This window comes from Opisthocomus hoazin, chromosome 17 (genome assembly GCF_030867145.1).
Source record: "Opisthocomus hoazin isolate bOpiHoa1 chromosome 17, bOpiHoa1.hap1, whole genome shotgun sequence".
In the NCBI taxonomy this organism is placed as follows: domain Eukaryota; kingdom Metazoa; phylum Chordata; class Aves; order Opisthocomiformes; family Opisthocomidae; genus Opisthocomus; species Opisthocomus hoazin.
Genome location: NC_134430.1, coordinates 1,190,423 through 1,215,139, shown reverse-complemented (window position 1 = coordinate 1,215,139; position 24,717 = coordinate 1,190,423). Strand labels below are relative to the sequence as shown.

The window sequence follows — 24,717 nt, the reverse complement described above, 5'->3', positions numbered from 1 at the left end:
CGGGTCGGCCCCGGCCGGACCCCACGGCCCAGCGTCCGGGGACCCGCTCCGGGCTGGGGCGGCCGCGACCCCCAGCCCCCTCCCCGACCCCCCTCGAGCCACGCAGCCCCCCCGGTCTCCTCCCCGGCCCCTCGAGCCCCGCAGCCCCCCGATCCCCTTCCCGGCCCCCCCGAGCCCCGCAGCCCCCCCCGGTCCCCTCCCCGGCCCCCCCCCGAGCCCTGCAGCCCCCCGGCCCCCTCGCCGTCCCCCCCCGGTCCCGCAGCGCGCCGGGCTCTCGGTACCAAGTTTTATTGCCGACATGCAGGAGTAGTTTCGATGTAGTACAAAAATAATGTCTTTATACAAATTTTTTCTTTTTTTTTTTCTTTTTCTTTTTTCTGTTTTTCCTCTTACAACAGGCTCCTTCCCGCAGCGCGGCCCCTCCGCCCGCACCCCCCCCGCACCACCTCCCTTCCAGTTTACTTAACACAAGTGGGATTTACTGGCGCTGGCCGGCACGCAGGAATGCTGGGTGCGAGACCGCGCCGCAGAGCCCCCAGAATATTGCTTTCACTTTGGGGGTGAAAACAAAAAATTAAAGAGGTGGGAGCCAGACAGGAGAAAACCAGATGGAAGAGCAGGGCCCCAGCTGGGGGTCCGGGCCCCAGGGGTGCGCAGGGGCTGGGGGGTTCCCGCTCCGCGGCTGGGGGCACGGGGGGGCGAGGGGCCGACCATCTCTAAAATAAATAAGGCTAAGACGTGAGGCTACTGGCTCAGCTGGCTGGGGGTGGCGCGACCGTTCGAGTCTGCGTTAGTGTTCACGAGTGCCTGCCCGCCCGCGGCCACGCGCAGGCAGGACGTAATGCCCGAGGCCGCCCGGGAGCTCCAGGCCGTCCCTGCGTCCCCACACGGACACCTGGAGGGGGGCCCAGGCTGGGCCCAGTCCGCTCCCCCAGCCGCGGCAAGAGAAGGCAACAACACGCTACAGGGATCTGCTACTCGCTGCCTGCCCACACTCACCCGCCTGGCAGAGCTGGCCCCAAAAAGCAGAGCCAGCCCCCCCGGCCGCGGCCACGGCAGCTTCCCCGTCCCCGCTCAGAGGCTGCGCCGTGCCCAGCCCGGGGCTGGGAGGAGCGGGCGATGCCCGGAGCCGGGGAAGCAGCCAGCCGGAGAGGGAGAGCCGGGGAGCTCTGCGTGAGAACAGTGCATCTGGCAAGAGAGGCATCCAGTCCACGAAACGAGGCTCAGAAACAATCGTTCCCGTTCTCAGCACAGGCAAACGCTCTTCCAGTGGCATCAGGCGACAAACCAGGACGTCCTTCTCCCAGCGCGGCACCACGCGGGACAGCAGCGACGGCGCCGGGTGCGCGTGGCGAGGCTGCGACGGCAAGGTAAGCCAGGGAACAAATACAGTAGAGACTGCAGCCAGCCCCTCCCTAATTCTAGGCAGATTATTTTGGGAAGCTTTTTCACATTATAACTCATATATTATATCTGTACCACAACTGAAGTGTGAAAATGCTAAATCAGAATTAATGCAATTTTAACTGCACCTTAGATAAGCTACTGAAAAAATAAGATTAAATCATATATCCTTACGAAACTAAAAGAATCAGTGAAAGGTGGGAAAGAGGTCAGAGGCCAGGCCAGGCCAAGTCCTGCAAAACCTCTGAACTGCGGACAAGACCCGATCTCTGCAGCGGTCGCCTGCCACCACAGCCCTGTCCGCGGCAGCCCCGGTCGCGCCGGGCGGCTCTGTGCCGCTCTCCCAGGCCTTGGCGCGCTGCAGCCCACACGGGGCCGCCGAGGGCCGGGCATCACCACCAAACCAGGCGGCATGACAGGGACAGAAAGAGATTTGATGCAGATGAAGGGAAGTGCGAGGCTTCAAGAAACTCTTCCTCTTGAGAAAACCCCGACAAATCTAAGCTTATTCAGACCATATGGAGCAAACGCACTCAGCCGACTCTCCGCCCTGCACGGCCGCCACTCCGGTGCCGGCAAACCAGCTTCACCCCGCGAGTCTTCTCCTTTCCCACCGGCTTCGCTCGATCCAGAGAACAGCATGGTTAAAAAGACAAGAGAGGTAGATTACAGTCATGATTAAAAGCAGATTAGTCATCTAGGCTTCGATTTAAAAAAAACAGATTCCAGAAGATGCCAAGAGGTTGCTGCTTCCAAAACTAGCTTTTTCAAAAGTCTTCTCCCTCCAGCGCGAGCGTGAGTGCGTGCCCCTGAACAGAGCTCAGAAGAATTGCTACATGACTCTCCATCACGGGACACCGGTATTGCTGTCGAGCTGTAGTAGGCGACGTGAAAGGCAGACTGCAGGGTGGTGCTTGTGCTCTCGGATGCGTGGGAAGCTACTTCCGAAGGTACCTCTGGGCCAGGATAGCTGCGTCCAAGGGGTTCATGGGCTGGGCGTCGTGGCCCAGGCGTCGCACCGGCGGGATGTTCCCAAACTGCCGCTTCTGGAGGAAGCTCTTGGCCTCATGCAAGGTGTTCTTCTCCTCAGCCAAGAGCAGCTGCTGCCTCATGTAGTTCTCGAACTCGTACTGCGAGCACTCCTCCGTCACCTTCACCTGCCAGAGAACCCCATCAGAGACACGGCAACGGCCCCGCGACCCCTCTGCGCTGGTCCTGAGCTACCACGGGATAACTAGAGTCCTAGTGCAAGAACGGGGCCTGCCACCAGACACACAGGCAGGGCTCCCCACGCGTCGTTAGTGCCACCAGGTCTGGAACCTCAGGGGTCTGTCCTGATGCAGCTCGTCCCAACCCTGCCAGGTGTTCAGGGGCTGCAGCTGCCCGACCCCCGCTCACATCCCCCGGCCCAGCGGGGGGATTTCTGACGGCAGCTCCAACCGCGGCATCGCAGCGGAAGCTCCTACACAGCCGTCCCCAGGCAGCGAGGTCACCGCCCATCACTTCCAACACAAAATACGCTGGCAAGCAAGCAGGATGTTTGCTCCCGCCGCAGAACTCACCGGGGAGCCTGAGCTGTCACCGCTACCTCTCCCAGCGGACGCGAGCTCTCAGCTGCGTGCCAGGGAGGGAGCGCGGCTCGGAGCGGAGCAAGCTGCCCCTCGGCCAGCGCCGCGGCCGCCGAGCTCACTCCCAGCAGCACGGCCAGCCGGACGCAACTCCGGTCCCAGCAGCACGAGCCTTTCCTTCCGCTGCACAAGACGGTGATGGACCCGGCGGCCTCGCAGAGACGCGGCCACACCTGGGTCCTCACCGACCCCCCCCCGGCTCGGGTGCCACGGGGCGCTGCCATCTCCTGCCGCTGCAGACTGGGCACAGAAAAGCAAAGCGGAGACCCTACCTCCTGGGGGTTCTCCGGGTTAGCCACTTGGTCGTCGATGTCTGGCACCACTTGCAAAGGGCCACTCAGCGAGGACATCGACTGCCTGGGGGGAGAGCGCAGCATGAGGGACTCGGCCCAGCCCCCCCACCCAGCGCCCTGGCCAGGGCAATCCCACCCGTCCGGCCGTGGCCAGGCACTGGAACACGGCCCGGACACCGCACCGGCTCCTGCTGCGACAGGACACCACCCCACATCCACCTTCCCTGGTACGAAATCCTGTTTAATCCCAAGGCTGCCTTATTTTTGTATTTTCTTTTTCTTTTTTTTTAACGGGATGTGGAACTCCAACTCTTGCATAGGTAGGAGAGAAAACAGCCACAGCTCCAAAAATCACAGACCTCACTGCTGACTCAACAGGCAGCACAAGCCCTTTGCCTGGGCGTGCTGTGCAGCACGGACAGCAGGTCACGGGGCTGACGAGAGGGCTGCACCGAGTGGCCACTGCCAGCAGCCGCTTCTGGAGCGTGCTACTGGATCTCACTGCAGTTGGTTCACACCAGTCCCGGAGTCAGATTTACCCTCAAGAGACATCCCCACCCTGCATGTGTAGTGTTCCCACCTGTAACGGCACCCCTGCTCTTCCCCTCGAGAGATCTCACGCCTGCTTTTACTTAACGGATAAGGCAGCGCTAATCAGAAGCTTGCAGGAAGCGCCTGCATTTTGCTGCGTCTGTTTGCACACAGAAGATCTTCCTGACCATCCGACCTCCTTCAGCAGCCAGCAGTGGGGGCACAGCAGCACAGGCCCTCCTGTACCCCACACTGTTCAGCAGCGTTCGTGCTCTACAACTCCAGCCAGGGTCACAAGGACAAGCGCTCGTGCCCGCCACTCCCTGTGTCCGTCAGCGGACGCCAACGGCGGAGACGCAGGATTTAAAGGCTTTGCTGCAGTTCCCACAGATCCCCCTCTGGTGTCCTGTCTGGCAGCACGTCTGCTGGCTGCAGCTGCAACAACACCGCCATCTTCCCGTCTCCCTCCTCCTGCACATACCACGATGCTATGATGGAGCTGAGAGAATCCAGCACTTCCGAAGCTGTCAGACGCTGCTGTGGATCCAAGACCAGCAGTTTTCGGATCAAGCACACAGTGTTTTCCGAGACCCTTCCATCCCTGGGAGAGAGAACACACGGTGAGTCCCAGCGCCCGAGGTGGGCAGAGGCAGCAGCAGGACGGACGTGCTGGGAGCACTGGTCAGGACCCGGAGGAGCCACCACTGCTCTGACCGAGGGACCCCAGAATGAACCAGGAGGTTGAATCCCTGTCCCTGCAGCACGGGGCCTTTCTCACCTTTGCACAAGATGTCCCAGCTCTGCTACTGCTTCCTTGGTGTCTACTGCATGTGGTCTTTGTTCTCATTACTGCTGCGACCCTCAGGGGCTTCGAGTGAAGCCCCTCCAGCTCCTGCTGTCCCAGCACGGCCCGGAGCACCGCCCGCACAGGCACTAAGAGCAGGGCCTCCCCGGGACAGGCTGTACTCACTCAGGGATGGTGTACTCGGCAGCCTTGATTTTGCGGAAAAGCTCCTGAGGTATGCTGTCGTAGAAGGGGAACTGGCCATAGAGCATGGTGAAGAGCACCACACCCAACGCCCACATGTCACTGGGTTTTCCACGGTATGGCCGTCCTGCAGGGAGCAAGGAGACAAACGCAACAGGCTTCATGACACTGCTCGCCTCTGCCACCCACCACCAGCAGTAAAGGCACTGGAGCAACCTCCACATATGCTCCTTTTTGTCTAGGCATTAGTCAAAACACTCCAGACTCCCTACTGCAAGGCACCAAGAACCTCTTTCAAAGCTGCATCCTTTGCAAATAAGCAAATCCCATCTCCACACAGGCGTCTTCCCTTTCCCTACGGAGCAGGGCTGTCCCTGCTGAATGGCCCTGATGTGATCCAAGAGCATGGAGTCATCGGAACAACTGCACACTGCACCGGAGCTCGCACCTCGCTCCCCTCCGCTTTCCCCGCAGCCGCTGCAAGCCCCCGAGCCTCGCAGGCTCCAGAGATGGGCCCTGCTGCAAGCCCGGGTCAGAGCAGAAGAGAACTTCAGGGCCAGTGAGCACAAGGCCCGGGGAGGCAGGAAAGAAACCCTGAGCAGAGGAAGTGTCCCTCAGGTGCAGCGCGGCCACGCCAGCCTCACCACCCCAGCGGCTCCGGAGATTCACCTGGGAGCGCAGACTCAGGCTCTCCCCACCCGGCTCCGACTGAGCCCACTGCGATGGGGCTCTGCCTCCGCGACGGATCCAGTGACGGCCACGGGAGCCTGCTGGGAAGCCGTGGGAAGGTGCCAGAGGCATTCCCAAAAGCTGCTGCAGCCCAGGACGCCCTGGGAGCTGCTCGATGGAAACACTGCTTTACAGCCCCTGCAGTCGCACAACAAACTGGCGAACAGCAGCATGCATGCGGGTCAGAAAACGAAACTCCAGTGCTGCACCACAGCACAGGACCAAGGGAATGACTTCCTCTGACTCACGCAGTGAGTCACTGCTGCAGCATTTGTTATTTGTACTAATTATTCTTCGCTTTATACGCTCAAAAAAAGGCACCTCTCCCTCCTCCTCCAGCTTTTCCTGCGGTGACATTTCAGCAGCCATGAAGTGCAAGCCGTCTCTTAGCAGAAGACAGCTTCTTCTGGAGACTTCAAACAATGATTAATTTCTCAGGCGTTTTAGCTTCCTCTTGCACAGAAGCACCAGCAATACAGACAGAGGGATGCTCAGAGTCTGAAGGTGGTGGTGAAGCCTGGCATGTCCTCAAGTAACTTCTCCCTCGATGCCTGGAGGGGAACAGCCAACGGAGCCATTCTGGAGCAGCGTTTTGAAGAGCGCAGGATCAGGCGGCGCAGCCACCCCGCGGGGACGGGCAGAGGCGGCAGAGCCGGACCGCGCTGTGATTGCACCGAAGGTCGGTTCGGGTGGTGCTACCCAGGACGCAGTCCCGTCACCAAGGCTGCTCCTTGCAGGGTCTCGAGCAGCCAGCAAAGGCAGCCTGTTCAGCGCCCGGCGCGGTGTGGCCTATGGACAGGCCAGTCGATCCACTGACCCTGAGCCGTTAGCAGAAACACAGGTGCTTGCAGCCGAGCTGTGCTGGCGGGGAGGGCGACAGGGCTGAAGTCTGGGCCAGAACAGTTCCCTGGATGAGCAGGAGGGAGCAGCTCCATGCAGCCTTTACCAGACATCAGCCACTCGAGCTGCAACTGCTCCCAGCTCCCGCCGAGCAGTTGGCTCACATCGTCCATCTGCTTACAGGGGCCTCAGGATATCCTGCAGAACAGGAAAGGCCTGCAAAAAACACATGTTCCACCTCCCCGCCTGCCTCTGCTCCCTTCCTGGCTTAGTCCTGCCCAGGAGGGAAGCAGCCTCAAACCTGCCTGGCAGATCATGTCGGAAATGCTCAGCTATGTTTACCGCTGCTGCCCGTAAACCTGACAACAAACGTACTGAGGGGAGTCCACGGGGTCTGGAAGTGTCAAGATTAGCTCCCTCCGAGGGCACTTCTGAAATACAATAACTTGGGATACCACAATACCAAATCTTCAGAGGTGTTTGCAGCATTCTTGATGTTCTCCTCACACAAGGAAATGGGACAGGCTGGCAAGGATGCGGGCCTTCACACCGGCTGTAGGCACACCGCGAGCGCTGCCGCCCAGCGTACCGCCGGCTGGCCCAGAGAACAGCTGGTGCCCGTGACCTGCTGCCCACACGCCGCAGGCACCTTCGTCCCAGCGCTAGCTCGGCCCTGCGGGTGCATAACCCTCAGCAGGTGGGATGCACGAGGGGAGATCTCGGACTGCATCCTGCAGGTCAGCTCCATCCAAAGGGAATTGTACCCGCGCTCCCAAGGAGTACTCCGCAACATGAGCTAACGCGCGGTAACCGGAGCCTACACAGAGAGATGCTTCAGAAGCACAGTCCCAGCTGTAAATGCATCCTTAGACATTAGTCCAGCTCACCTGGATGAGAAGAAAAAAACCCACCAAAGCGACGCCTTGGTGGCTACACTGACCAACCAGACCACCACAGCTCAGCTATTGCCAGCACAACAGCTAGCACAGCAGCGGACCTCAGAGCGCACGGCAGAGAAATGTCCTGAAGCAGCTACACCGACAGAAACCACACCTGCTTCCTGCAAGTCCCAGTCTCTGGGAGCAGTTAACAGGCAGAAGGATATTAGAGAAAGCTGTTCTGCCCCAGACTTCTCCTTAAGGCCTCTGCTGGAGACCAGGCATAGGCCAGACTGCTGGAGACAAGATGCCGTCCGGGCAGACTGCTTGTCTGGCCTGGTGTGATCATTCCTGTATTTTTAAGTAACTCCTCTCAGTCAGCCCAGAAGCCGCTCAGAGGGTCAAGAGTTCCCTTCTGGAAGGAAGCAGCAGCGGCAGCAACCGCTCCTCTTCGTGTACAGCTGGGAACAGACTGACCTTACGGTGGAATTTGGACCGATTGCCCTCTTGGGCCTAGGTTTTCACCTGCAGCTTAAGTGAAGCCTCAGGAACAAGACTCAGATGTGGCGAAGAGAACATCTTGTCTGCAGCTGGACTGACTTAGGAACAGGCAGGGAGCTTTTAATTAGCTTTGAAGTTCAGACTAGCCTTAAGAAAGAAGTTACACTTGCTCCTTCCCTCCATATTTCCCAGATGGAAAAACAGACCAAGTCTCATAACTGGACCCTAACGAAGAGGCTCTCACAGCAGGCACAGAAGTTACATATGGGAACAGAACTAGGCGGTTTTCATTTTCTGCCAAGAGCCACAAATCAATGAAACGAGCTGTGCTGAGGGCTGGAGGGGATTGCCTACCACTGAGCACATCCGGGCTGATGTAGGCAGGGCTCCCTCGCTGGTCCTTCAGCAGGTCATCTTCGCTCACGAGGTGCTTTCCGAGACAGAAGTTTGTTATGGTTATTCGATGAGTCCTGGGGAGAACCAGAAGACATCAGTGAGCACAGGGCACCCTGCACGAGCCCAACAGCACAGAGGAAGTTAAAGCCAGAACAGAGGGGTGTGTCTGTGGGGCTTTCTGGGAAGCTTGAAGTGCTGGGAGCTGCAAGACCCACTCCATCCCGACGGGGAGGGGTTCCACACATGTCAGCATGGCTCGCGAGAGTCTTACAGGGAGAGTAAGAATCTGTTTTACAGTTACAGACAATGTCTACATTCAGCTTCAGTGGCACATGAAGTGCAGCTGTAAGCACAGAGTGCTGACACAGCCTGCCCACCTCGCAGCCACGCAGCCGCCCCGGGAGCCCCCCGGCCCGCGGCGCAGCACACTGCGGGCAGTGGCAGCACCGGGATCTGCGCCTTCGCGCTTGCTGGCCATTAGAGGCTGCGAGCGTTGAGAAAGTAGAAGTTTAACAGCCGATTCTCCCCTAAGCTTCCCAGCTACCATCCCTAAAGGCACCTTCTCCACACCACGTTTTCTGGAAGCTGAGGCAAAATACCCCGCAGAAGGACAGTCCCGCGCCTGCCCTCCGCGCACCGTTTGCCTACGCGTCACCAGATGAGCTACAGGACCTTTGATCAGATTCAGCACAACCACTTCTGCATCACCCAACAGCAGGAGCTCTGGGGCAGTTCCACCCGATCTGTGGGACTGTTCTTCACATGCAAGTACACAGGACAGAGAAGGTCTAATCAACACCCAAAAAGTCCCCTGTATTTGAGCACTTCAGAAAAGGCGAGAGCTGCATGTACACACAACTTCTCTGTTAAGATACCCCTACTTCCCTATGGTATTACCAGCTCCAATTAATGAACTTTTAATTACAAAATTACTACCACATTAAATCTTTCATGTCACGCAGGTACTTTGGATTTTACAGTACAACTTAAAGGACTGAGCAGAGAAACACCATCTAGAAGATTTCTATATCCTTGAAAAGTATGACAGAACTAAAGCCTGAGAGCATGAATTAAGTCAGTCAAAACAACCAAGAAATATTTCCAGCAAATCTAACAGACAAGTGAAATAAAACCAAGTGTGGGTTGGCAATGGAGAGTTGATTATTAAGCAAGACAGACTCGTGTTTAAGAAGTGTTAGCTTCAACTGTCAAGAGACGTCCCTGGCTGAATAACAACTTGCAGGATTTGTTCAAGACTTAAAAGACTAAGTGTTCCAAAGGACACTAAAATGTTCAGGCTTGCTTGGTTTAACTTAGTCACTGAAATTTGATCTAATCTGTAATCATCCCACTACTGCACTGGCTGAGTGGAAACCTTGTGAGGCTTTAACATCCGCGTCTCGCAGGGGACCACGTCTGAGGGGTCTTCACTAGCCCAGGGTGTAACACGCCTGGTTTGGACGCTGCAGTGAGACGTAGCTACCTGCGCTCTCCCACCAACAGAACAGACCTGGCTCTTTTGTGAGCACGGCTGGAACAGAACAAACATTTCTGCTCAGCCCAGCTGACTGGTCCTCTCCATGGTGATCTATTCTTATGCCTCACCCACCCTTTCATATGACTCACTGCTGTAGAGGCTACAGTTTTTCCTCAAAGCTGATGGTCTTGCTAGTAAAAAGCCAAAACATAGCATGTAATACAAAAGATGACTTTGGCAAGTGTGTTCACACAGCTTCAGATACCTCCCCTTCCCTGCCAGGGCGGGCCCCTTGTGCAGCTCTGTCAGTGGGATGCTCCACCGCACACTCTGCCCAGAAGAGAAGGGAAGCTCTGGATGATCCTTTCAAGCAGCAACCTTTGTCTGCCTCTTCCTAGCAAGGGGGAGAATCAAAGAAGCAAGCAGAAGATACAAGATTTATCTTAAAGCAGCTCTACAGAAACAACTTAAAACAATTTACAGGTGGCCCTGAAAACCACAGGCTGCTCTGTGCCTCTGTGGGAGCCAAGCAGCTCAACCTCAGTAGGTAAAATCTGTTTGCTTTCAAACACTATTAGGGAGGAGACAAAAGCAAGCTGTGACCACAGTGAACCTGCGTGCTTTGTACAGACTCTCGCAGCCTGCAGACCTAAAGCCTTCCACTTTTTTCACTCATTCCACAGAAAACCAGACAGTGTGAAAAGACAACGAATTCCACTCATTCTTAAAGTTCGTGCAGAATATTTAGCCAGTAATGTGATCTTGCAGGACACAGCAGAGTATCTGAACTGGAGTGAGCCTGCCAACCACGTAACTGCGTAACCCAAGACAACCGCAGAAACTCCAAGGAGCCACCGCGCCAAGCGCACGCTGCCACCAGCTGCCTCTCACTCGCTGGGCTCGGGCCCCCCCCGATGCCGTCCCCTCTGCTCGACGCTGTCCCCTCTGCCCACGAGGGCTGGTCCCTCCCGCGTCACGTTGGCCATCAGTGCATCACAAACCCAGGCCTGCATCAAGCCAGCTAACGGGAACAAGGAAGCTATTCCAAGCACAAATACAGACCAGACAGAGGAACTTTTGTTTAGATAAGTAAATATTTTACCACTAGCAAAAAACACAGCGGTGCAACAGTCAAAGATTTAACACTGCTGTGATTATAGAACGGACTGCAGGGCTGGGAATGCCTTCAGCACGATGGAAAGTGAATTATCTGAACAGAACCACCTACCGCCTTTTTTTTTAATATATAAAATAGGCATTTCTCTTGCAGGTTTCTGAATTGCTACAAAATTTAGCTTTTGGAAGTTAGAATCCAAAAAGAAACACTGATAGGGGGTCGCTAAGCTTGGTGGAAGAGTGAGCTATCTAGTCTGGGCTGAATTAATTTTTGGAGATTAACTCCCAGAACTCTGAGCTGGATTTGTATTTTTGCACAGCCTCCCTCGCCCTTCTCACACGAGAGCACTCTCACCACGTGCTGCCTTCGGTTGCGTTCCCAACAGAAACCTGCTTCAGGAGGAAACACAAGCCAGCTGCCAGCACAGCAGCTCTCCAGCAGACTTACCTCTTGTTTAGCACCATGTTTCCTAGTTTCAAGTCTCTGTGCACAATATTTTTCTGCAAAATATGTAATAGTATAACATTAGCAAAAGCATATTGTTACAGAAGTATAAATTCGATACTTGGACAAAAGCACCAAGTATCTTTTGAAATCCTGTCCTCTTCACTCTCAGAAATAACCTCGATCAAGGTTTCAAGTCAGGCAGCATCCTGGGCACTTTGTGCACTTCGACTCTGGTCAGAAGCACAGAGCAAGCGGATTTGCTACTCTGAACACACAGACAGACTTGACTGAAACCAAGAGCCCTGAAACTTCGGTGTCCAGCTCAGTAAGACCAATATGATGACCATTTCCTCCAAAGACATCTGCTTCAGGGCTCTGCCAAGGAAGGATGAGTGTCCCTTGTCACAGGGTAAAAGGTCAAAGATCGGCACAATCTATTTTTGTTCTGATAATTTCTAGCTCATTGTTCTCCAGCTTCTAGCTTGATCTCAGAAATCCGCTCTTACACTGTGATTTATTTTGCTTCAAAAGGAAATAGCTTGAAGTGTTTCCTGCATTTGGTTAGCCTCTGCTCTCCGCTGCAACCACCCCAGTCTGAGGTTAGGAACACTGCAGTCCACCTGATCTGCACCTAGTCCTGCTGGCCCCTCTCCACCGTCAACACAGGCTACGCTATCATCGAGAAACTTGAGAGGAGCGGAGGGGAAGGGACTGCTCCTTTATAGCTTGGGACATGAGGTCTTACACAGAACACTGCTGCAGGGAAACAGCTGAAACATCCCCGCTCTGCAACCTCGCCACTGCCTGCACCAGCAAGGTTTAAGACATCTCTTATAGCAACATGGGAAAATGGTCATCCAGCAGTGAAAGGGGTAACAAAGATCTTACCTTATGTAATGCTTCTACCACTCGTACCACATCATAAAATATCACTACTGTCTCCCGCTCACTGAGTCTCTTCTCTTTAATGACATAATGCTGCAGATTGATCAGATCTGCTGTTTTGTCACTGAAGTCATGAGCACAGAGACAGTCTAACACAAGACAAATGCGCTTCTTCATTTTTCTGACCATTCTATTGGCTTCCAGATCTTCTATAATTTCACAAGCTCGGTCCTACAGGGAGGCAAACAGATGAGCAATAGTTCAGGGAAGCTACCTGGGCATACGCAGTTACACACAGATCACTAGAGAATGAACAACTTCACGGTTATCTCTAAACAAGCAACTGCAATCACAGTGCTTGATCTTTGCCCCGAGTTGGGATTGCAAAAAGATACACGCTCTCTACTCAAAGCAGCCAGAGGAAGTGCCTGCTGTTTGACTACACGCATATGTCAGCACGGATACTGCTTACACACACACACACCTTCAAGTGAAACCTAGAGGAACTCTGCAGCGGTACAGACTCTGAATGCTAGGGATCCACCACATTACCAGTGAGGAGAACAGAAATCTTAGGACACAATTAGCAGTTCTTCCATAACACTAAACAGGACACAGCTGAGTTGGACATTTGGCTTACTTAAGATCTAGTACAGATGGCTTGAAGTAAAAAAAGTCTCTTGACAAAATCTAACCAGCAAGCAAGGCAGTCCCCACACGCAGACCAGCAGCTCCTGTCAGCCCATCACATCCATCAACAGCTCGAGGTGTTAACAGCTGCGCAGTTCCCTCGCACGAGACACTGATCAGCACATTGACCAGTTTAACTTGCTGAAAGAGTTTCTTGGCAATTTGTCCCCTCTTACAAGTCACCATAAAACAGTGCAGAGACTGGAAAGCATAAATTCAGTTCTACAGGGTGCTCTATGGGCACAAACTAATTTGCCAGGGAAGCAGCTATTTTCCTACTTGACGGGGACGCTACTGAGCACCTGCCCCATCTTTGAGTGTTCTCCCATGTCCCAAAGGCTGTTACACCCCACTTAACCCTCCAACGCCCCTGCCACAAACTTGCTTGTCTGAAGCAGCAGCAGCAGCTAATCTCAGCAGTGTGCTGGTAATTCTCTGCACAGAGGAACGGGGTCAGCACGAACTGTACATTAAACAAGAGCAGCTCAAGCCAACAGCAGTCACTGGCATTCCCCCAACCTGGATGGCGACCAGCGGTACCTGAAAGAGCCCGTGATGATGAACCACTCCCTCCTGGTTGTGGAGCAGGGAAAGGAGAGAATACTCTGTGTGCAGCAACATCTTGCCCTGTCGTTCCTCCTGGGTTTCTATTCCTTTATCACCCCTTTCTTCTAAGGTGAGAATCTTCAGGAGAAGGGAAAAGACCTTTACAGCTCCCAGAAAAGCCCAAATGCCCCCAAACCTCTCTCTCATTTTTGGTATTCACATGTGTCTAACGGCTGATGTAATTGCTCTGGTGTTTGCATCCTTGCCGCAGACCTCTCTGAACTAACAGCTGTGCAGGACGCTGAGCACAACCCTGATGAACACAGAAAAGCCGTTCAGGTGGCTTTCTGCAAATGCACCACAGGATTTTTCCCAGCGGATCCGCCCCCGCTTCAGGCACAGCAGAGCAGCTCAGAGGGCTGCAGGCGAGCAGCGCCGCAGCCAGGGGCCTGTCTCGGGGCTATCTCAACCCCAGATCTACGCCCGGCAGAACTGCCCCGCCGAGGGGAAGTTCCAGCAGCCATTTCCGACGGCGCACCGGCTCAGCCTACGCCACACACTGCCGCAAGCGCTGCGTCGCGAGAGCTGCAGAGCCCCCAAGGTCTGGAAGCCCTGCGGTTTGCTTACCTTTAGCTGATAAAAGTCATCTGTCCCATCCTTTCTTGCTAAACACTGAACAATACTTGGCACAGGGGAGTTACCTAAACGCGGACCTAACAGCACAAAGCAAAAACAGACTTGTTTTCCTTTAAGCAGCAATGACTAATTTGGGGTTACATCAGTATGCAAGTGTCACGCAGGTTACATTAGTTTAAACGCAGTTCCTTTTTTTCAGGAGACTAAGTGCATTTCCACAAATTACAGTCTAAAGAAAAAAAAACGTTATTGAACCCTGAAACCTTTTTGGACAATCTTTCACTTGTTCACTGGAGAAACATTTAACAAAAGCCCACACATGGCACAGCTGTTTTCAGAAATTCAAATTTCTGCATGCCTGAACCATACGGCTTTTACGTTTACCAGCAACACCCACGGCAACTGCTATTACTACAGCCCTGAATCCGGCTGCCACCCCTGCAGGGCCTGCTCAGGTACACAGACCAGTCCAAATTTCAGGTTAACACACAGGCTCCACTCAGCAGTTTAAATCCATCAGCATCCAGGTGATCGCACATTGGTTTCCACTGTGAAGCCTATCATGGTTTTGACAGTTCACATCACTAGTTCTGAGCTAACACCGACTCCAGCAGCTCTAAGGAGCTAGCAGGGTGGCCCTGCCTTGGCACACGTCCCTTGCAAGGACCACTACTGCGCCATTCAGTTGCCTACAGGCTGACGCGACAGCATATTCCAGGCAAGCAGGGTCGAACACCTCCCCGGAGCTCTAACAAAAAAAAAAACCTCGAATGAATTTACTCTTTAACAAAGTTTAAGAATGTAGTTAAAAAAAAAAGTTAAAAGCAAGGGCTTATATTTATCTTAAAGGCTATGGCTGCCTTGCTATATTAGGATTACGAATCTCCTTGGCTTGTCCAGCAGCAGAAGCTCCACGGGTGCTGCTCTGCTGCATCAAGTGAACTGCACTCTGCGGTAAGACGCTAAATTACACATCTGCTTTGCCTCATTTTATAGTGCCTTTTATTTTCAGTTTTGCAATCAGTAGCTACCTCGAAAACTGAAGAACAAAACCCTCTCTGCTTACCCAGTATAAAAGGGCCCGCTCTCTTGGCATTATTTCCAGAAATCCCTGTACAAAGAGCTTTTGCCTTAGTGGATGTCTCCCCAGCTCCTCTGTCTGATGCTCGCCGCTTCATCCTCGGCTCTTGAAAAAGAAAGAAGATCACGTTTGATGAGCAACTGAGTTAATTCCTTATGCTAGCCCTTCTTTCACACTGGAAGGCTTTCACCTACTGACGCACTCGTGTCTCTGCCTACTTGTGCTTCTACAAAAAAGCTATGTCTCATTACTGATAGACCTGTTGTGGGCTGGAGGCTTAATGCATTTCTGAAGGCATAAATCAGCCTCATTATCCAAAGCAACATTTCCTAGAACAGTTGTTTGAGAGACATGGTGGGAACAAGTCAAAATAATTAAAGCTTGTTTTACAGCAAAGACAAGTTTGCAAATTAACATATTCCAAAAATCTCTGAAAGCAAATGCCTGAGCTATCCTTCTGTATAGACGTCTGCTTCTGATTCAGCCTGCGGACTTCTGTGGGTGCCTTCACGGAGGACTGGCCACCAGCTCACCGAGTCACTCGGAAGGCTCGAGCCTGTTCCCCAGCCAAGAACGCACAAAACTCACTGACCATAAAAATGAACAGTATCTTTCACCTTTTCCAGCAAGGGCATAGAAGACTGAAACATGCTAGTTATTGTGAGATTCAGTTAATTTAACAATGATTTTTAAAAAAATATGTATTTTCAGTCTCAAAATAAGCCTCCCCCCTTATTTGTACCTCTTTAGGCTCTAACCTTTTTATTACCTCTCCATCCATCTACATCCAAGTCAGCTGAAATCTTGAGTCCAACACACGAAACTCTGTCACTTCAGTCTCCACATGCCGGAATCGACGCTTTGTTTAGAATTAACACACTATCACCTGCCCTCGATGGCTGCTCCAGGGAGAGGAGACACGGCGGTGCCAGTACACGTGCTCTCTCACGCTACCACTCCATGCAGAGAGCAACTTAATCTGTCAATGTGAATCTCGCGCTTTGCATCCAAGTATTTGTTCAAGGTCCGCACGTCACTAAAATTCAGCACAAACAACTAAAAGCTTGACTAACTCCTGCTCACTCACACATTGCTGAAAATCTGATTTCCAACGTGCATTTTCTGCCGCTCAGAAATCTAAAGAGAATTCGCGGCGGTACTGCAGAATGAACACCCATAGGGCCAAACAAATTCAAGCCTTTGTGACTAAAGCTCTTCTTCCCAAAGCAAAGTCTTGGCTCAGCTTAGCAGGAAAAGAACCTCTCCTGTTTGCTGCCAGGCGAGCCTTCACGCGCTGCATGCTCACCGCAAGCATAAATCTGCTCCACCAAACTGAAGTTTTGCTCCCAAGACACCTCCACTTCACCTTTATCTCTTGGAAAATAGTTTCAAAGACACTCATGCTCTAACATTTCAGAGATTTTTATTCTTTGTGGGGCAGGTGGGGGAACAAAGCACAGATCCATCTTCTTACTCTGAGCAAGTCAAAGCCAAGCCCCAGTAGTCTTCCCTACGAGGTTACTACAGCAGACTGGGAAAATATTTTGGGGTTGTACTTATTTGTTTTAAAAAAGTCCCAGTGTTTCACCACGTAGGAGACCGATAAATCACTGTACTGTGAATGAAGTTTACCTCCCTCTGGCAGTCCCACCCTCCTGTGGACACAAGAGTGATCTCATCGCGCTATTGCATCCAGCAGTACCTGTCACCAGGATCAGAGACTGCAAGCCAGGTAAGGCGAGGAGTCTCGCAGCAGACTCTGCATCCCTGCACTGCTGACTCCCACCAGCCGTTCCGATCTCCGACAGAGACGTGTCACCAGGCCCAGCCCATCGAGCAGAACAAAGTCCTGAGCCCCGTGTGCTCCCTGTGCTGCTCATTCCGCATCCCTGACCTAATATTTGATTGCGCCTTATAAAATTCTCCACTCCTTGCAACATCATCCTCCCTGCGGGAAACGTATGAGTAACATTTCCACTGGAGAAACCCCACCGCACAGAAACTCTGAGATAATGACCGTTGCGCAATCCGAGCCGGACAGGAACGGCTGGTGCAAATGGCGTTATTGTAAACAAAATAATCGGAGGACTCACGTAGTTCAGCATCAACTGTATCTTTACTCTTCTTCCAAACTAGGTTTTCCAACGTCTCAGCAGACAGGAGTCATCACCTCGGAGAAGGCTGGATGGTCGAAAGGTCGAGGACTCTGTAATGCGAAATGAGATACACTTGGTGCTGTGGTTCTGGATAACGCAGTATGCACCAGAGCTGCTGCAGCTTGAAACATCTGTGTTTACTTTGGCTTCTGGAAGGCCTGAAGCTCCCGATACCACGTGAGAGAATAAAAGGGCTCTTGAAGTTCAGTCCCCAAAGCGTCACAGGCGCACGGCCCGGCACAGCAAGACAAGCGTCACTGATCTCCAAAGGCACGCTGTGACGCCAGACACCTCCAGAGCACAACAAACACGGTCTCCACGTTACCTCCACCACGTGATACCAGCTCACCTGTTTTTAACAGTATTTAAACACCCTCAAGCTAGCAACAGCGCCGCAACAGAATCTTCACCACTGGAAGCCATTTCTAATCACAGTTAAGAGTTAATGCTTAAAGTTTGGACTTGAACAGAACAATTTCTGCAAAAGGCAAAGAACAACACATTGAGCTTTATTCTTATCAAATCCCGACTGGAGGTTAATTTATCTTTCAATTTATATTCAGCCTCTTAAATAATTCAACCTAAATTCAGTACTGCTTAATAGTTCACCTAGTCCCATTTAAAAGGGGAAATTCAGGATTTAAATCAGACACTTCAGAATTTAATCTATACCACCTCTACCAAATGCTTGAAGTTTAACCCTCAGATATTGCTTTTGTTACACACTTGTTAATCCAAGCTGGTTTACTTTACCAGCCAGATCAACTTAAAAATGCAAACGGAACACTCGGGATGCAGGAGCCAAACTCCCAGCAGCACCCAAGCCCTAACGCAGTGCTATCACCTGGTCCCGGGGCATCTGCGAGGACTGCCGAGGATCTCTCTGAACTGAAGTACCGCAGCTGTTAATACTTTGACAACCAAAGCTCAGCGCCTGCTCACAGCAGCGGGACGCCCCGGCCAGGCGGCTGCGTGCCGACGGCGCACAGGCCGCCCGCTCACCGGGTACCCAGCACTTTTGGTATGAGTCGTCTCGGCGCTGAGAGCGAGCGGAGGTGCCCCAGCCCTGCCGCTGCTCAAAGGACATCCACCGACTGAAACCTCACAGCGCCAGCACAGAATACTTGTAGGAGCAAGTGAGAAAAACACCATCGTAAACGGGTACTCAACTAGTAAGGACAACCCCGTGGCACTCGTGGCACTGGCTGCCCTGTCTCCCTGCTCCCTACCGGGTTCCTGCTGCCTGGGTCGCACCGCGAGGGTGGCGGAGCCCACCGAGACCCCCCCAGGGCCCCCCAGCAGCACCCAGAGGGTCTGCACATGAGCACCTCGATTCCTCTAAGGCTGGAATGAAGGTTGGTCTGATGGGAGAAAGGTCCCAAGGCAAAAGGAAGAAAACCAGGGGCAGCTGCTGTGAAAAAGCAGGAGACTGTTCCCTTTTCTGAATGTTGCGTAAGCCCGGCTGGAGCAAGGAAATTGGTCAAAAGGGCACGGACTTCCTCGTGCCAGCCTCCCGCAGAACCAGCGGCCACCCGCTAGGCACGGGGCCGAAAACCGTATTCTGAGACAGGGTTTAAGGAAAACCTTAAAACAAGAACAGCGATGCAGGAGGCCGCTCCTCCCCGCCGAGCCAGTGGGCGCTTTCTGCCTGCAAACCCATTTCGCCTTGGCTGGAGCGGGGCCGATACAAAGCTCTGATTTCCAGGGGCTTCGCGGCTAGAGGCACTCGCGACACGGAGCCGGTCCCGCTCAGACACCAACAGCTGGACTACAGGCTGGAAGAACACACTTTAAATACGTTTTAGACAAATGCCATAATAAACTGGACGGCGTAAGGTTACTCTGCAGCTCTAAGCAGAAACACGAGACTGCAGCAGCCCTCAGCACCCAGACCCGGAGCGGGACCCCGTCCTGTCCCACGAGCCATGTGTCGCTGCCCGCAGGAGCCCCCGCAGCCCCGCCGACGCACGCAAACGGCAAACGAGCTGCTTCCGCGCGGCGGCCATTGCCACCGGAGCAGCCGAGCCTTCCCCGGCCGGGCTGGCTCCGAGCACACGAGGGGATTACTGCATCGCACAAGGATTTCCTCCTCAGACACAACGAGCAGAGGGCAAACAGTCAGTAACTGGAGCCCCACACACGGACTGGCTGCACCGCAGCACAGCTCAGACTTAAAGCAGCCCAAAACTGGGAATTGGGAACATCTCCACGCGAGGCGGCGAGCCTCGGCAGAGCGAGCAGCGTCCCCCCGGCCCCTGCAGCAATGCCTCCGTCTCCAGGCAGCCCCACAGGCAGCCGGGACTTTCCAATTCTTAAGGCTGAAAAAAAAAAAAGACATCATTTTAACGTGAGCAGGATCAGTCTCAAGAGAGCTTCCAACATTTCTGCAAAGAACCAGAACAGAGCTAATTATCCTTCAGAACCCTCCCTCCCAGGGACAGGACTGTTCCATACCGCTGTGGTGGGTTCACCGCCCCCTCTCCCGAAAACCAAACGGCACAAACTGAACCAAGCCACCCCCGCTCCCTGCCCCACCATCTGCAACACAAACGGGCCCTCACAGACAGCCAAGCTACAAGGCTAGCAAAAAAGTCATTACTTGATGTGGTGCATGCAATCTATCAGACATCTTACTGAAGAAGTGTCTAAAGCTTCTTACTGCGCTAGCTATGACTTTAATAGAATTATTAATCAAATAATTTGGAGACCTAGACGTAATGTCTTTTAATTACGTAGCTTAAGGAAATTGTCTAATTCCCAAATTAGCGCACGATGTTCCGGTGCCCAGCATAACAACAAAGAAAAACAAGAGAGGAGGAAACTGCCCTTTTCATCTCAGATTAAAGGACAAGCAGGTCCTGCAGTCCAGCAGCCACAGCTAATAGCTGGAGCAGAAAGAAAAAGTACCTTTGGGGCGTTAACAGGATTACTCAGCAGCACAGACACTAGTTCAGACACTGGAGCAGCTGATGGAACCTCTGCGAGGGGACAAAACGAGCTAGCTGGTATCCGCGCTGTCTGGCGCGATGACTGGCAACCCGACGGCGTCCGGCCCCGCTGCCACAAGCGAGCCGGTCTCTGCAGCGAGGCGGGCGGTGGGACGAGCTGGCACCCAGCAGCAGATGAGGGAGCCCACCCATGGCTGCTGGAAGTCCAGGGCCATCGAGGCCAAGGTCCTGCAGCAAGGAGCTCACACCGTGGAGGAAAGCTGGGCTCTGCAAGCCCGGGTGCTGCAGGACCAGCTCCCAGGTAGCTAAAGGTCCTGCACTGCGGCTGCTCCCGGCACCCGAAACCCTCCCGCCCCGGGAAGGTGGAACCGAGTGCAGCTGCCGGGCTGCCGACCGCGGCGTGTGAATCACCACTCCCCACGGCTTCGTCACCGCGCTCAAAACCGCCGTGGCCGAGAAGCGGCTCCGCAGCCGGCCCAGTGGTGCTCAGCCGCCCAGGGCAGTGAGCTCTGCGCCCTGCTCGTGAATTATCCATCTCCCAGCCCCGACGGGAGAAGGCCTGCCACCCGCTGCAGCTGCACTCCCCCCCAGACGCTGCAGCATCTGGGACGACGCTGGAGACCTGGCCCGCAGGCTTTTGTCCCGCTCGCCCCGACCACTCTGCTCTCAGCCAGCGCAGGCCTCCGCTGTCACAAAAACAAAGCTAAAACACATCGATTCAAACCCACAGCATCGGGCTGCACCTTTCACCACCTAAATAACGCTCTGGGCAGCATTTCTCAGTGATGACTAACCCAAGTTCAAGCCTGGCTCACGGCGAATCCCGGCTCACGAGAAGCTACGTCGGACATGACCTAAACCCCCATGCAAACGCTGCCGTTCGACGCGTACGACATCAAGCAGTGTCCGGCTTCCCAGCACGGGAGCCAGCAGGTCGTATCGCCGCGAGAAGCGGCAAGCCCAGAGCGTTGCCACACGCCTTCCCCGGGCAAACCCAGCCAGGGACAGCTCAGACCCGAGTCACCAGCGCTCCCAGGGACAGAGGCTCGATTCCCATTGGAAAACCCTCCCCGAGAACAGGCGGAGCTGGGACCAGCCCGGCCTGCGGAGGAGTCACCGGCGTCAGAGGGAACCATCCGAGGCCAAGCAGGCGTGCGGGAAGGGGGAGCTGCTGCAGGCGGGCGCGGGGTGGGCAGGGTGGGCTCCCCTCCCCCCCAGAGCACTACTCAGGAACGTTAACTGTACCAAAGGCTTTGAACATTTAACTGTTCCGTAAGAGAAGTAGCAATAATAAAAACACAAACCCGTCAGATGACTCAGAGCCACCAGCGCAGCCCATGTCCGGCTGCGCGAGCCCTTCTGGGAAGGGAAGCCTTCTCCAGAAACCGAGGAGCCCTGACTCAGAGGTTTCTTGGAAACGTGCGGAGACTCATTCAAGCTTCTTCCCTCAGTGAGGAGTCCGCTCAAAACCAGCTGCAGAGTTTCTCTGATCAAAGGGGAAGGAAGAACTCTGAGGTGCTGGGTGGCACAAGGAGCTGGGGCACCCCGGTGCCGTTGGACCACACCCGGTGAGGTATGAACTCACGGAGCAAGCCGTGCTTCGCAGGCCAGGAGACACAAACTCCTCCAGCAGCCCCTGCTGAACCGACCCGCTAGAAAATCTCCTTCCTCAGCGCAGCCTGCCGGTTAGTTTAACCCCGGGCATGCGAGCCAGGCACAGCCAGCACCTGCGAGGCCGCAGTGCTAAAAGGGACCCCGGTACACCTTGCCCACGTCTTGATGTGGCTGATCTCTAACCTCTCAGGGACAAAAAAGGCTTCCACAGGTCAAGTCATAGATCAGGGAAAGCAAATTCCTTCCCAGCCCCTCCAGGCAATCAGGGAAACTCTGAAGCACAGGATTCCAGCAACGTAATTACAGCGCAAGCAACCAGCAAGCTGGGCTTTCTTCAAACCCTTCTGATGCATCAACACACGAGATAGCCAAGGACTCATCTCAGGGAGTTCCCTGTCTGGTTACACAGACGCCAACTTCAGCTTAACTCATTCATGCTGAAGCACGAGCCACATCCATCAGGAAAATCCCTGCTCCAGGCCAGCCTCCTCACGGCAGGGGCACGGCGCAGAAGAGCCCGGAGATCCGACGCAGCGCTCCGACAGCGCCGGGGACCGCCGCGCTCCCGACCTGGGGCTGCCCCCCGCTCAGGCAGCCACTGCCTGTGAAATCGCCATCAGGCGAGATGCGCATCGTATGACGAGATCTTACTTTCTGTTTATAGCTTATGTTACTATGTACACAATATTCCATGAACCCACTGCAACAGGACTTCCCTCATGCGCACAAAGATTACCGCATGACTCACACACGTGCTGACACTTTCTTTGCAGTGAGGTGTGGTTGCCGTTTTTAATGACAATCTACTCATCTAGCCCTAACTAGACAGAAAGAAAAGATACTTAAGTTCTTTACATGTACTGCCATGCTAACATTACTATTATTTGTAGCATGAAAGCGCACTGACAGGCACCGTAAGTTCACAGACGCGCACCCAACTGACAACAAAGACTGTTCCACGTAGAAAACGACAACGGGCCCGGAGCCTCCCCCGGCCCAGCAAGAGCTCCCAGCTGCAGAGCTCCCCGGCCCGGGCGAGACGCACGCTGCAGAACCCCGGGACTCCCTGCAGACAGATCACACCTCCCCGGTTTGGGCTGAGCACAGCGGCCAGGGCAGGCAAAATCAAGAGGGCTGTCCTTCGCCGAAGGGCAGCGAAGGGTCTGCAAGGCTCCCCTCCGCGTTCAAGCGCCCCCTGGCCGCGGTGCTGTGCAGCCTGCTCTGGGTGACCCTGCTTGGGCAGGGGGTTGGGCTGGGGGACCCACAGAGGTCCCTGCCAACCCTGCCATGCTGGGATTCTGTGATCCCAAAAGATGATTCTGTAGCGTCCCGAGGACAAACAGCAGCTGCACACGAGGCTGCTTCCGAGTAACGCGATGATGGGACGACCCACCAGTGCGGACGCGGTGCAAACACAGCGACAGGACAGAGCATGAGCGCTCCAGCGCCGGGGAAACACATCCCACACCCGACTGCTGCCCTGCTCTGCCCCGTCCCTCGAGCTGGGCCCTCCCGGGCTGCGGGGGCCTGCGAACCCAGCCCCAGCACCCAGCCCCTCGCCCACCGCACTGGGCGCTGCCCGCGGCTCCTTGCCCCGCACGTGGGGTCACAGCCCGAGCGGAGCCCGCAGCGCCCAGCGTGCCCAGACGCAGCCGCGCACGCCGAGCCGACACATCCAGGCCCCAGCTCAGCCCAGAACCGATCGGCCGGCACCAGCGCAGCCCGCCGGGGACGAGCCCCGAGGCCCGGTGTGAGGGCGAGGAGCCGCGGCCGCCGTGCCCCGGGCCCCCTCCCGCAGCAGCGCGGGGCCCGTCGCGCTCCCGGGCCGCGGCCAGCGGTGCCAGGAGCGGGACCGACGGCGGGGCACCCCGCGGCGGGACACCTCGGGGCAGAGGCCCCGCGCTGCGGAGCTAAGAAATCCCTGCCCGGACCGAAAGCGAAATCGGCACCGGGCGGGTGCCCCCCCCTCCCGGCAAATCGCCGCCTGCCCCGGGGCCACCCCGTGCCCCGAGCCCCGCCACGACCCCCGGGGGCCTCCCGGCGGCCCCAGGCCACCGCGCTCCGGGGCAGGGAGGCCTGGCCCCTCCCGAGCTGCCGGCAGCGGGCGGGCTCCAGCCAGGAGCCGCCCCGGAGGGCCCCACCGGCTGCCGGCCCGGGGCCCGCCGCGGAGCTCGGCAGGAGGAAGCGGCTCCGCGCAGCGCCCGGCCCCGCGGCCCCACACGGACGATGGCGCCGCCCGCCCCCCCACCCCGCGGGCCCGGCCCCGCTGCCGCCCGCGCTCACCCATGGCCCGGGCCGGCGCCTCCCGCAGCCCCGCGCCCGCCCGCGGCCTCCGCTCCGCTCCGCGGCGGCCAGCTGACAGCGGAAGTGACGCACGCGCCACCGCCCCCCGCCGCCATCCCGCCTCCTGCCGGCCGCCGCAGAGATGGCGGCGGGGCCGCGGGGAAGGGGCGGCGCCGATTGGCCGGCTGAGCCAGCGCCGGCTGTGATTGGGGGAGAGCCCGGGTGGTGGGAGGGGATATTTGCGGCAGACTGATTGGTTGAGGCGCGCACATGTGAGGGAGGCAAGAAGCGAAGGCTGATTGGCTGGGGCGGGATGGCGCTCTCCGCCCATTGGCTCTAAGGCCGCTGGTGGGCACGCGGGTCATCAGAAAGCGCCGTGATTGGTGGAGAAGCGGATGCTTTCCCTGCGAGCCCCGCCCCGCCACCACCAGCCGGGGCACCAGGCCCACAGCGGGGCCGGCCCGGAGCACCGAGCTGTGCGCCGCGGCTCAGGGCCCGGCCCCCGCACCCCCCCGCCCCGTGTGCGCTCCCGACACCGCCCCCGCCCGGGCCCAGAGCCCCGCAACCCCCTCGCCCCGGGCAGAGGCACCGAGCTCCGTCCCGGGGGAGGCCAGGCGGGACCCCGGGAAGCGGCCGAAGGCAGCGGCGG

At 55.7% G+C, this 24,717-nt stretch overlaps 1 protein-coding gene across 3 annotated transcripts; it reads right to left on the bottom strand.

Annotated features, from left to right (window-relative positions):
- Positions 1-295: 295 nt before the first annotated feature.
- Positions 296-24,149, bottom strand: STK40 (serine/threonine kinase 40). 3 transcript variants are annotated; one of them, XM_075438123.1, is made up of 12 exons: positions 24,069-24,149; positions 17,161-17,273; positions 15,053-15,172; positions 13,978-14,063; positions 13,345-13,488; positions 12,118-12,345; positions 11,230-11,282; positions 8,147-8,262; positions 4,827-4,971; positions 4,338-4,457; positions 3,305-3,389; positions 296-2,561 (listed from the first exon to the last, which is right to left on the bottom strand). In XM_075438123.1, exons 3-12 carry the CDS (start codon positions 15,162-15,164, stop codon positions 2,343-2,345), a joined length of 1,308 nt encoding a protein of 435 aa, XP_075294238.1. In that variant the 5' UTR covers positions 15,165-15,172; positions 17,161-17,273; positions 24,069-24,149; the 3' UTR covers positions 296-2,342. The 3 variants fall into 3 exon arrangements, with proteins under 3 accessions (XP_075294238.1, XP_075294236.1, XP_075294237.1); XM_075438121.1 differs by having other exon boundaries at positions 2,468-3,389; XM_075438122.1 differs by lacking the exons at positions 17,161-17,273; positions 24,069-24,149 and adding an exon at positions 15,826-17,154 and having other exon boundaries at positions 2,468-3,389.
- Between the last annotated feature and the right edge of the window lie 568 nt (positions 24,150-24,717).